The 12,911-nt window shown below is 29.6% G+C and overlaps 3 protein-coding genes across 5 annotated transcripts; all 3 read left to right on the forward strand.

The window, feature by feature from the left end:
• The first annotated feature begins 16 nt into the window (after positions 1–16).
• On the forward strand, positions 17–3,066 carry LOC124533013 (protein mono-ADP-ribosyltransferase PARP16). Of its 2 annotated transcripts, none has more exons than XM_047108177.1 (7): positions 17–239; positions 307–451; positions 566–721; positions 959–1,168; positions 1,319–1,505; positions 2,387–2,560; positions 2,827–3,066. In XM_047108177.1, the coding sequence occupies exons 1-7, from the start codon at positions 115–117 to the stop codon at positions 2,988–2,990; spliced, it is 1,161 nt and encodes a 386-aa protein (XP_046964133.1). In that variant the 5' UTR covers positions 17–114; the 3' UTR covers positions 2,991–3,066. The 2 variants fall into 2 exon arrangements, with proteins under 2 accessions (XP_046964133.1, XP_046964141.1); XM_047108185.1 differs by having other exon boundaries at positions 1,319–1,499.
• A 550-nt stretch (positions 3,067–3,616) lies between these two features.
• Positions 3,617–9,407, forward strand: LOC124534259 (carboxylesterase 5A-like). Of its 2 annotated transcripts, XM_047110008.1 has the most exons (11): positions 3,617–3,927; positions 4,005–4,097; positions 4,185–4,313; positions 4,390–4,717; positions 4,829–5,028; positions 5,589–5,751; positions 5,843–5,964; positions 6,042–6,273; positions 6,587–6,725; positions 7,429–7,625; positions 8,268–9,406. In XM_047110008.1, exons 1-11 carry the CDS (start codon positions 3,832–3,834, stop codon positions 8,408–8,410), a joined length of 1,842 nt encoding a protein of 613 aa, XP_046965964.1. In that variant the 5' UTR covers positions 3,617–3,831; the 3' UTR covers positions 8,411–9,406. The 2 variants fall into 2 exon arrangements, with proteins under 2 accessions (XP_046965964.1, XP_046965972.1); XM_047110016.1 differs by lacking the exon at positions 3,617–3,927 and having other exon boundaries at positions 4,000–4,097; positions 4,386–4,717; positions 8,268–9,407.
• Positions 9,408–11,341: 1,934 nt separating this feature from the next.
• LOC124533023 (splicing factor 3B subunit 6) lies at positions 11,342–12,756 on the forward strand. The gene is made up of 3 exons (XM_047108221.1): positions 11,342–11,589; positions 11,678–11,796; positions 12,510–12,756. The coding sequence occupies exons 1-3, from the start codon at positions 11,560–11,562 to the stop codon at positions 12,739–12,741; spliced, it is 381 nt and encodes a 126-aa protein (XP_046964177.1). The 5' UTR covers positions 11,342–11,559; the 3' UTR covers positions 12,742–12,756.
• The last annotated feature ends 155 nt before the right edge of the window (positions 12,757–12,911 follow it).

The raw sequence follows: 12,911 nt of genomic DNA on the forward strand, positions 1-12,911 counted from the left end.
TTTTTGACAAGTTACACCGTTGAATAATTAAATTACATAATCAGGACTACATTTTATGATTTCAAAATTATGATAAAATCACTTAAATTTTATAACTAATATTACAAATAAAATATGGATAGAGAATTTGATGGTCTATCAGATACAGGTACAAATTGCAACATAGCCACAAATTCAGATTCCTTATCAGAAAATCAAGCAAAGTTAGATACTTTAGAGAAAAAGGCAGTTCATCTAAGGTAGCGCCATTTTAAATATCTTCGTTTCCGAAAATGAGATTAACATTAAAAAAAATACTTTTTAAAGATTAGTACTCGAAAAGGACTTTAAGGCAGCGGATGTAAAATGGAGTTTATTTGTAGCAGCAGCCTTTAGCTTCAGATATGAAAGTTGCCTAAGACCGTTCCCGCCTGTTTTTATAAAAAATGGGATTAAAGACATGGATGAATTGGTATTTATTGTGAAATCTGTTATGTTATACATAAATAAATTAAAGTATTATTATCATCACAGGTATAAAGAATCTAGTGAAAAATAATTGAAACTACTCATTTAATAATTTCAGCTTAGCGTTATAACAGATGTACCAGCTCTGGATTTAGTTTTACAACAGTTAGACAATCTTGATAACTTGGCCAATATAAGTGATATTCTTGATTTACTGTTTTATGTACTTGTAAGATTAAAAGAACCATCTTTAAAAACTGTACCACCGGAAGCGGTACGGCAATTTTATATACGTAGATAATTTAAGTATTTTTACATAGTAACTTTCGTCGAATGAAAAGTAGATGTCTTGTAATTTGTTACTTTGTTTTATACCTTAATTTTTTTCAAGTAGATATAATTGTACAAATATAAGCATTACAAACTAGCATATATATATGCTAGTTTATAATGCTAGTTTCTAACATGTAGTACCTACCATGTAAAACTTGAACAATTTTTATACTAACAGCATGAAGCAATATTAACGTATACAAACTCCTCGTTGCCGGCGCCGAAACCACAATATATTTTTCAATGTGTTAGTTCAAATAACTCGAATTCAGAGTTAAAATGGAAAGAGTTGTCAAAAGATCATAAAGTATTTTATGCTTACTACGGAAATCGTTTGGAAAACTTTTTTACGATATTGAACTTTGGACTACAACAACACTTAAATAAGGTATCTCTTTTACTACAAACGATTGTATAAACTGATATATTGAACGTTTTCAAAATTGGACAAAAAATCTTAGGACCGATTTATATATAAATACGTATGATACACGTATTTATATTTCATCTCTTTACGAATCCTTATTTATTTCTTTAGACAACATCAATGGGAGGTGGTGTGTATTTGACTCCAGAGTTGAGTATAAGTTTGCCATATAGCCACGTAGGTTTTGGCTGGGGGGCTAGTTGTCTCGGTGGTCATCTATCATGTGTTGCAATGTGCGAAGTTATCGACGCTCCTGAAGGAATAAATTACCAGAAACCTGTTTCAAACGAAGGTAAAGGTTAATATCATCACATTTTATATAATTGGAGTGTCTGCTTGTAATATTAAAATATTTTTTTACTAAATGCATATGCACGTATACTCGATACGTATTATACTAATTTTTGATTCAGATTCAGATTTGTTTGTCTGTCTGTCTGTCTGTTTATTCTGGCAATCTCTGGAACTCTAAATATAAAATACATTAAAAATCGGTCAAGTAAGTTTTCTACTATATGTACCACAGATTAAAATACAAGAAAGTGACGTCACCGACCCATTGCAGTGCCATATTGTCCAAGTAGCGTTTTTGCGCGCTATTCAAATATGGAATTTTCAATATGATATTTTTCGGCAAATATGTACTAGAAATAAAAAAATCCACTTTTACTGGGTTCCTTAACTTCTACTAAATAATATAAAATGGATTTTAAAAACCAGTCAATTAGCCTATTGAAATTGAATTCTACTTGTTAATATGTCCATCTCTCGGAGGGTGGTATTTGTTTTTCAAACAATAATCTCAGTATACACATTAAGGTAACCAAAAACTGAGTCAAATGGTTTATGCACTTTGATATCAAATTAATAAAAAATTCTAAATTTTTTTCATTCTACTAAAGTTGACGACTGACCAGTAATTAGTCATGGTCTATTACATGTCTTTACTTATCGTTTCTCTATTTATCATCCATCTTTTTTTTTTTAATAATTGAAATCAGGATTATTAGTAAGGTTATTTAAGATCTATGATATAATATGTATGATAAAGCGTCACAGCTTAGTTAAATTTCAATAACATTCGATAAATATGAAGCTTACAATGTTGTACAATAGCGATGATATTTTCGTCACATAATATTAATTCAAGACTCAAGTTTTTTTCTTCGATTTCGATAGGTGATAGTGCATATGAAGATGAAAAAAATAAAATGATCGTCGACCAAAATGGTGGATCTCGGCTCGTACATTATGTTGTTACCAATTGTGATTTAATAAAAGTGCGCTACTTATTGGTGTACGCCAAGCAACCTACTTCCATGAGATTTTCTTCAAGCAGCTCAAATAGAGATGGTAAGAAAAAATTACAATCAAATTCATTTTCTTAATGAAATTAAATTGATATTTGAATATAACTGCATATAATTTGTGTGTGGCTAACTAATTGAAAAAAAAAAAAACAAATTTGCGAAAAAACAACAATCTGGGTTATTACTAAAATAGAGATGAATATAAGAGGACACCTCTACTAAAACTCTTTAATGGATGAACTAAGTTAAGCATGTGACCTTGCAATTCAAAGTTTTTGTAATATGCATATATATATTGTATTCTTGCAGCGGGTCTACGTCAGTGGTTCGCAAGACATAAGCTGTTTTCTATTCTTCTTGGATACGGTCTAATGCTAGCAACTATTGGTTTTGCAAATAATCAACCCATACAGTACTATTACAAATTTTTACTAAAGAAATTAGATATGGCAATCAGCAATGCAAAAATGTAAAGTTTACAAAAAGTGTTTAGTTTAAAATTTTTAAGTGTGTTTTATGAGTAAAATATTTTTAAAATAAATCCTTTAAATATAAGTACAATGAATTTCATTTGAATGTCGTATCGTTTCAGTTAGGATTGTCTAATGATATAATAAATGTAGTAGGTATTATTCTATGGGATCATTTTGCTGTTTATAACGGCTGCCCGTACACTAATTAATATTTATAGTAAAGTAAGTAAAGTAACAGCCTGTAAATTTCACCTCACGATAAACAAAATTAAGCATATATATATATATATATAGTGGCGCTTGCCTGGATTTGAACCCGAAGTCATCGGTTAACATGCACGAGTTCTTCCGCTGGGCCATCTGAGCTCTTACCATATTTAGGTAGAACATTAAAGTATATCTAAGGTTAAAAACTTACGTTAATAATGCAATATGACCCATTCATTAGAACATTATAAATACATTTAGTCGGTCATATAAGAAAAGTATGATAAAATTTAATATAAAACAGATTTTAAACAAAGACGGGAAAATTAGTTTGCGACACATATGTCTACCTACATACTTCCGTTCACAACAGCGATGATGGTTATCTAATTGCATTGCGCATTGGGATGTGTGTTGTTTTAAAACACTGTTGTTCGCTTTATATTGCTTCCGTCATGGACTAACGCATAATCATTGTCTGGTCTATTTTTATTGTAATGTCAAACCAGATACAATGGATAGTCATCAGTTTCACCTTTTGCATGCTTTGGACGTTAACGCGTCACTATGGCATGTACTCATATCATCGTAAAATTGTTTCAATTTAAATATTATCCATCATAAGTCAAACGTTATGGATTTTGTATATATATTGTGTCTTTCTCTACTTTCGTGTACTGTCGTTGGTCAAGATCCAGTTGTAAATTTATCCCAAGGTCGTGTTGTTGGGGTGAGAAATATTATTTACACGATTATTTTAATTTTTTTTAATTGTTGGCAGTGATTAATTGTTTAATTTATATTTAGATCAAAGTTTTTACTGAAAATTCACTAAAACCTATTGAAGTGTTTTTTGGCATACCATATGCAGCTGCACCAATTGGGAGATTAAGATTTTCGGTAAGTAAGAGATTATAAGAAATTATTTTGTCTTCATTGCGGACCGATACACAAATGTAAAACGTAATATAAAATATTTTATCACAGCCCCCTGAACGACATTTAGGTTGGAGAAGAACTTTATTTGCTCATCGCTTACCACCGCGATGTCCTCATTTGGGGAATGAAAGTGATATCAGTGAAGACTGTTTATATCTTAACATATGGACTCCGCGGGTTAGATCTACTCTATGTTACTGTGTTATTGAGAAAATATATTATGTTAATAAGAAATAAAACTTTTTTTAGGTAGAGAGTGGATGTAAGTTTGCAACCAGTAATCATTATTCTGTATAGTGATTCTTGGCTCAAAAATGGCGTTAATTTACCATGTCAAGAGTTAGCAGCGGAAGGTTTCGTGGTCGTAACTGTGGCTTACAGGCTCCATATTTTAGCATTTTTCACACTAAAATCGATTGGAGCACGCGGAAATCTTGCCCTACTAGATCAATATATGGCTTTAATATGGGTTCGAGAAAACATAGCAACATTTGGAGGAGATCCAAATTCCATCACTCTAGCGGGCCACTCCGCTGGAGCAGACAGTGTTCTGCTTCACATGGTGTCACCTCGGTCTAAAGGTAAATTTAGTACCATTGCCTAAAATCTAGTTAAATTTTATTGTGCAATAATATCTTTGTATTTATGTTTTATTATTTAACTCATGTAAAATAAACCTTTTCTTTTATTAGGTTTATTTCATCGCGCCATCATTATGTCGCCGCAAAATATTTGGAAAGCAATTGAAAGGGATGACGATAATAATAATTCCGACATCGTAAAATTATCAAGAGGCGTCGCACAATCTTTAGGCTGTTTGAGTGAAACAGAAAGTGAAGTTCTTCAATGTTTAAAAATTCAACCTTTAAATGATATAATGTCTCAATACTCGGTAATAATAATATTGGTTACAAACGCTTGATATATTAAATCTATACTGTACGCTGTTATAATCCTATTTCTTCTATAACAGTAGTATATGAAGGGAATCGTTTAGTAGGCATTCTTACATAAATGACTAATCCGCTTCCACTTGAAGGTAGTTTTCTCTATTAATCCTTGAAATATTTTATTGTTTCGTCAATTTATTTGGAGAATATTGTTAGTGTTTAAACTCAGTTGTAATGACTATATTATTATAAGATGTTGAATACGTAGATCATAGGTATCCAAAACTTTAAAAAAAAAAATTAGCCATATTTGCTACTTTTGCCGTAAAAATAGAAAAAAGTCGAATGTCCCAATTTATACCTTTTATTTGATTGATATAAGTCTATGCTTACGCTTAATATAACATGCGATGCTTTCATACGATAGTCTCGGCAAACGATTATTTTTCTAATCTATATTTTATTAATAGATTAAATGTGATACCTATCGATATAAGACAAATATTTAAAAATAACAATATTAGAATTAAATGTATCGTTTTTTATGAAATAATATTTTCAGAAAAATTGGACAGATATTATTCAACCTATTGCCGATAATTTCTTACCAGAATCGGAACAATATTTACCAACAACGCTTTCAGCAGCGTTAGCCTCGGCAAAATCACCAACTATTCCTGTTGATGTAATTATAGGAACTACTGATCTGGAAACAATAAATTATGGTAAAATAGTTTTTAATATTAAACAATAACTTATGGCATAAATTACGTACACCTAAATTTTAAGTTTTAAAGCGTTTTTTACTTTTGACAGATAACAATTACGATGAAATTATAAAACTTGGTGGAGATTATTTATACAATCAAAGTATATCAACAGTTATTCCAAAACTATTGCGTTTAATGTCATTGGACCGACCAGAAACTTCGATACTTGTAACTATATTAAAGTATTATAAATGCGTTAAATAGTATTTTTAATATAATATAATTAAACAATAAATTCTTTGCAGTTACCACAGATAATTCAATGGGAATTTTTGGGTGCTAATATACGAAAAGAAAATGAAAAACAAACGTTAAAAATGATAGAAGCAATTGCCAGAATGGAAACATCAGCTAAGTGGGAAGCGGGATGTGCTCTTCTGGCAGCGAGGCTCGCGCGTCGCATTTCACATTTATATGTTTATCATTACTCACAACCATTCGGGACGGATTTAAAAGGTCAACGATTTAATTTTACAGGTAATAATGATGTTACATTAAAAGATATACTTTTTATTTGATAAGTCTTTTAAAATAAATAAATTTGTTTTTAAAACAAATGATAACTTTTAAAAAGTTTCCATTATTTTTTTTTTATATATATAGTCCAAAGACAACACTTAAGAGCATTCTTGAAAGTGTCTCTAAAGTAAGTTTCTACTGGGTAAATATTGAAATTCAGTAATGTGTGTTGCATTTTTGAAACTTGCCTACACCGATAATTAAAAATACATAACATAACTCAATCACTTATTTCAATTGCTTATTTTTCATTGATCGTTACAATTTACAGGCGCCACACACGGTGCTGAACTATTTGCAGTTTTAGGAGATGCTTTAATGCTCCAAATAGCGCGTCGACCGTCATCACAAAATGAAAAAGAAATCTTCAACAAATTTCGGAAATACATTAAAAACTTCATTACATTTGGGTATGTTTATCTGTCCTTAAATTCCATACGTAATATTTTATTGTCTTTAATATAATTTTTTATACATGTGATGTAGCTATCTATTGCCTAATCCAACCGAAAAAAGCGAAGATAAAATATTATTTGCTATAGCTCTACTGGCTTGTTATACAGTTTTCTCAGTCTTTATTAACATATTTTTATTTATACTTATAAAAACAAAACTATTTCACTTTACTACTTATGTATATCGAGATTTCATTTAACTGCCAAAATGTCGATCACAACTTCTCTGACATTCGAAACGCCACTTTTCTATTCTAGAAATTTTGGATGTAAAAGTAGAAAAAAATACTCGAAAAATGTAAATTCAGATAGTTTCCACAAATTTCTAATAATGATTTTGATTAAATTCAACCACTAGGCGAACACTAGTATATACTAATATTATAAATGCAAAAGTAAATTTGTTTGTCTGTCTGTTGCTCTTTCACGTTCAACCCACTGAATTGAATTTGATAACATTTTGTGTGTAATAAAAATTACGAGCAAAGTCATCGTCGACACCTAATAATATAGCTATTATAAGCCTTATTGACACGTAAACGTATATCCAGGTGCATACGGAAATACTTAACTCCATAATAAAATAGAAGCATTGTACCAGTCATATAGGTATATACATATTTTTTTTTCTTAAAAGATCAATTATTCTTATTTAAAGGTCACCAGGCACTCAAAAGGAATGGCCAAGATATATGGTGGGAGACTCGTATATACACGAAGTATGTAATGACGACTTTACTGATTACAACCAATACAAGCTCATAAGGAGGATATCTTTTTGGCTTCAGTATTTACCACGTTTATCAAATAAACTTACTTTAAATGAACAAGCCGAAAAAATAACTATTAGCAACGGTAATAAAATTATCTTTTATTGCGTAGATTTTATTAGATAATCAAAAAGCAGCAAATATTAAATAAGTTATTATTGAGATACATTTAATTTTGTTAATTATTAATATTTATGAAACAAATAGTCAATCGCGTTTGTGACTTACGTTTTATGACTTAATTGATTTTCAATGGATATAGCATTGCAAAACGTAATTCCCCGCCTCTAAATAATCCGGTAAGTATTTTTATCAGTCAGTAGTCGAATTAGTCAGGATATAAGCACGTCGGAATCGTCTAAATTTATTGTGATTTGAATATCAACGATTTGTTAATTAATAGCATTCCATTGAAATACGAAATATTTTTCAATAACATCTTTGACCAAAACATAAACAAAATATTTATATTCATCTTTTATATTTTATAATATTATGACCAATGGACTACCCGGACTAACTATTCCCTACATCGCCGGGCTATATCAATCTTAATCTAGTTACTACTTGTGTCTTTATCATAAGACTTTTTTTGTATTTATGTGTATATGTATGCTTGATACCTTATTGGATGGTTTAAATTATGTTAAGCATAGTGATGTTTAACTATTTCTAACCGTCAAGTATTTTGCTCAATCTAAAAAATAATAGTAAAATTACTTTTCAGATGGCAATCGGCTCCGTGGTGGCGTTATAGCATTGTGCGGCATTTCAGTCATGTTTTTATTGCTGTTGGGTGCCAGCGTTGTTATATTGCATAAATGGCGAACTCGACGGCCCTTGGACATCGATTCTCAAGTAGCAAGCTAATGATTATTTACAATTGAAAAAAAGTAAAACATGAAAACACTATAAAATATACTAAACACATAAATAAACTTTATTAGGTTGCGAAATATCTGTTTTGTACACCCCTACCTATTTCTATATCTGTTTCTCTCCTCTACCTTAAGGTTGCCTGGAAGAGATCGCTATTATAGCGATAAGGTCGTCTCTTGTGCATCTTTCTTATTCGTGTTTAAATTATTTATTTGTGTACAAAAAAGGGTATTTTGATTTAATTTGAAATATCTTATGTTTTCCATTTATATTCATGTTATAATTGATATTTAATATAAAGAAACTCATGAATTTTCCTTATCAGGAATCATTCCGTATGAACTGAGCTGTACATTTTTATACCAGAGACAATGATATTCAAATAAACAGATATGTTATACCCATACTAAACAACAGAAAAAAGTGTGCCGCGCCGGGGACCGCTAATTTTACATTTCGTTACAAGTAAAAAGGATAGCTTGATAAAAACAATAAGTAAATGGGATAACTAGATGTTTTAATTACGCAAAACGTATTACTACATAATTATGATGTATTATAACTTATTACTGGCATAATTATGATGAAAACGACTAAAGGCAAACGTCCCAATTAGGACGTTTTCTAGTCTTCACTTTTTGAGCGTTAATGACATATATGTTTGTTAGAACATCATTGACCAGAGATTAGCCGAAAATAACAGACAGACAGACAAGTTTGAGAAAAGTTATTTTGATATATGTAACGTTTATATAAACATATGCATTCATTAAATGGCGGTTATATGGATATTCCAAACAGACACTCCAATTCATAATATAGGTACCATAAGAAATAGGCTATTTGACAATGCGAAAAATAAAGTGTCAATTATATAGATAATCAATTTATATTATATTGATACTACATACATATGAGTTTAACAATGGTTATTTATTAACGAAAGTTGAAAATAATACTTATTTTATTCAAAAATCCATAAATAAAAATTATTTTTTTTAAACGTTTGACACATGATACAAAACGCTCCTCATTGGCCGGGCTTATGATGAAGTCACTTGCTTGTTAACCCTGTTTGCCTAATCTATGTTCCACAAATTAAAATACAGGCAAATGGCGTCACCGACCCCATTACAGCGCCATATTGTCCAAGTAGCGTTTTCGTGCGCTATTTATATATGGAATTTTTAATATATTTTTCGGTAAACATATTCTTGGAATAAAAAAAACTCACTGGATTCCTTAACCTCTTGGAAATAATATAAAATGGATTTATAAAACCAGTTTAAGAGCCTATTCAGGTAAAAGCAACGTTTATATTCTTTAAATATAAGTCAATCGTAGATATGACAGTCTTTGACAAGAATGTTGGCTTCATAAATAAAAAGCAAACAAAGATCTATTACGTTATGAGTATTCTTAATAATTTCTATAAACTTAGATACTATTATTACTATACATTTCAATATAACCATTATATTAAAACCACTCTCAAAGTAACAACAAAGAGGTTATTGACATTATTTTGAATTAGTTACTACATACTGTTACTACATTCACGTAGTGAATTAATTTACATAAAATTATCTAAATATATCCATCTCCTGGAAAAATGAAATCATCACTTTATTTTACCCACAAAACAAAGATAAGCGTACGCTGTATAACAATACCGAATAACTCAAATAAGATGTTGTTGATAAGTAAGAAAATAGGGTATTCTACGGTGTTTAAAATAGTACTACAAAATGTTGTTTATCCTTATAAAAAGCCACAACAAAATTAATTGGTATAATAAATGATTTTTTTTTTTTTATTTGTGATCATGTATTTATATTTGTAAAATTTAAATGTGTTAAGAAATACAGCAATATCTCTTTTTTGGCTGGCATTAATAACTATACCACAGTTTTCAGTAGCGCAGTTATTACCATTTACATTTTTTAATAATGCAATATAATGCTTAGATAAATATTATGAAGATTTTATCATATTTAACATTTCCTCATTACCGTAAGATTAAAAATAGATAGAAATAACATAAATGACTATCCAATGATATGTCCGAATTTTTTCATATAGATTTTATCAAATTATGAATACCCGAAATATTAACATTAAAATATAATTTACTTTTTGAATAAAATGCTGCAATTGCCATAGAAACTGCAACAAAAATGCCATACATGCCATAAATGCCATACTTACCAAAAATATAATTAGTTTTACCTTTTAAGTTATTAGCTAATCATGTAACACTAAATTTAATACTATTAAGACAATAATTTGGCAGTTAGGCTGTTAAATTTATTAAGTTCATAATATTGACACAAAATAATAAGTAGGTATAATATGATCTTTGCCCAAACGTAATAACTTGTAATGTCATATGACCTTATGACCTAATAATATATTCGTCAATTTGACGCGTGGATTTACATACATTTGCTTTCTGTGACGCTTGAATTTATAACGATGAATAGCGTCGAATGGCGCGATAGAGAGCTATTTCTATTGGTTGTGTAAATCGGCAGTAATCGGTTTTATTTTCATTCCATTCCATTTTCCGATGCTACATCTAATTTGTGTCGTACTATACAATATAATTACTAATGAAGCAAAAACTATATGCATTCCATAAATTACAATTTCATTACATGAATAAATCAATCGGATTGCATAAAATGAAATTAAGATTCTTTAAATTTCCAAAATAACGTCAATTTAACTACCGAATCAACATAAATTTAAACATTTCGTAATAATAATTGTTTATATTGCGATTGAAGTTATATCAGATATATCTCCTTAACTCTATCTACCCTCCAATAAGTTAAAGCTAGTATATCTTATCTGTGTCACAGATTAAAAACGATAAAGTATAGTTTAAATATAGTCTGTTTCATTGCTTTTAAAAGTTTAGTTATGTTATGTACTTTTTGTTATAATCTGTGGTGTAATTTGACGATCTCCGAGTCGAAATATTTTTTAGAATTAATACTATCAATATATAGTAAAATAAATCACATTATCTTAATTAAAATATACCATAAAAGCCAAATACTAATGAAAAGTTAAGACAAAAATATAAACATAACATAGATTTGGATAATTTAAGGAAAGACACAATAACGTAAAATATGGCATTAGCACTGCAAAGACGGGCAAATGTAAATAGTTTTGCTATTATTAATAACAAAAGCATGTTTAGTACGTATTTAAATGTTTTTGTTAATCATATTCTTTTTCTTTGTTTAGGTGAGGCTTCCGCCAGAAGTTAACAGAATTTTATACATAAGAAATCTACCATATAAAATTTCAGCTGAGGAAATGTATGATATTTTTGGTAAATACGGAGCTATACGACAAATAAGAGTGTAAGTAGATTTCTTTTTTAGTATTGAATTAGTAAATTTTTACAGGTTATAAAAAAGGCCCTTTAACAAAGCAAACAATTCTTTTTAGTTAATTATATCTGAAATTTCTATATCAAACACCTCAAATATGAAACTTATAGTAGGTATAGGTTATAAATTATTACCTTAATCTATACTATACTATTATTATAAATGTGAAAGTAGCTCTGTCTGTCTCTCTTTCACTACCAAACTAATGAACTGAATTTAAAGAAATTTGGTGTGAAGCAAACTAGAACTACAAAGAAGGACATAGGCTACCTTTTTTGCCTAACACATCCTTAAAACGAAGTTGTGGGTGACAACTAGTAATAAATATTGTCATTATCCTACCGCTAAATAACAGTACTCAGTATTGTTGTGTTCCGGTCTGAAGGGTGAGTGAGCCAGTGTAACCGCGGGCACAAGGGACATAACATCTTAGTTCCCAAGGTTGGTGGCACATTGACAATGTAAGGAATAATTATATTTCTTATAGCGTCATTGTCTATGGGCGATGGTGACCACTTACCATCAGGTGGCCCATATGCTCGTCCGCCAACCTATACCATAAAAAAAAAAATTCAAATGATACAAGTGAATGTTATTTTAAATCTTTTGTAAACTTAAACAGTATCACTTCTTATAGCTAATTGGTATTGTTATGTATTGAATATTCAATCTTTTTTTTGTAGTGGAAATACACCAGAAACAAGAGGAACAGCATTTGTTGTGTATGAGGACATTTTCGATGCTAAAAATGCTTGTGACAATTTATCTGGTTTCAATGTATGCAACAGATATTTAGTTGTATTGTATTATAGATCAAACAAAGCATTTAAGGGAATGGATATTGAAAAGAAGCAAGAAGAATTAGATACATTAAAGAAAAAATATGGCATTTCAACTGATGAGCTTCATAAATAAAATACTTACAAGTAATTCATGTTTCTTTTTTAAGGTTTACCACCTGGTACTATTTAATAGTAATGAACAAACTGCTTTTTTGTCTATTTAATGCAATGCTCATTTAAGACTTAAAAAAAATGAATGATGATATAGGTATACAGTATTGGATTTTAATTTCAAATGTGAAT

Source organism: Vanessa cardui, chromosome 1, assembly GCF_905220365.1.
Source record: "Vanessa cardui chromosome 1, ilVanCard2.1, whole genome shotgun sequence".
Lineage (NCBI taxonomy): Eukaryota > Metazoa > Arthropoda > Insecta > Lepidoptera > Nymphalidae > Vanessa > Vanessa cardui.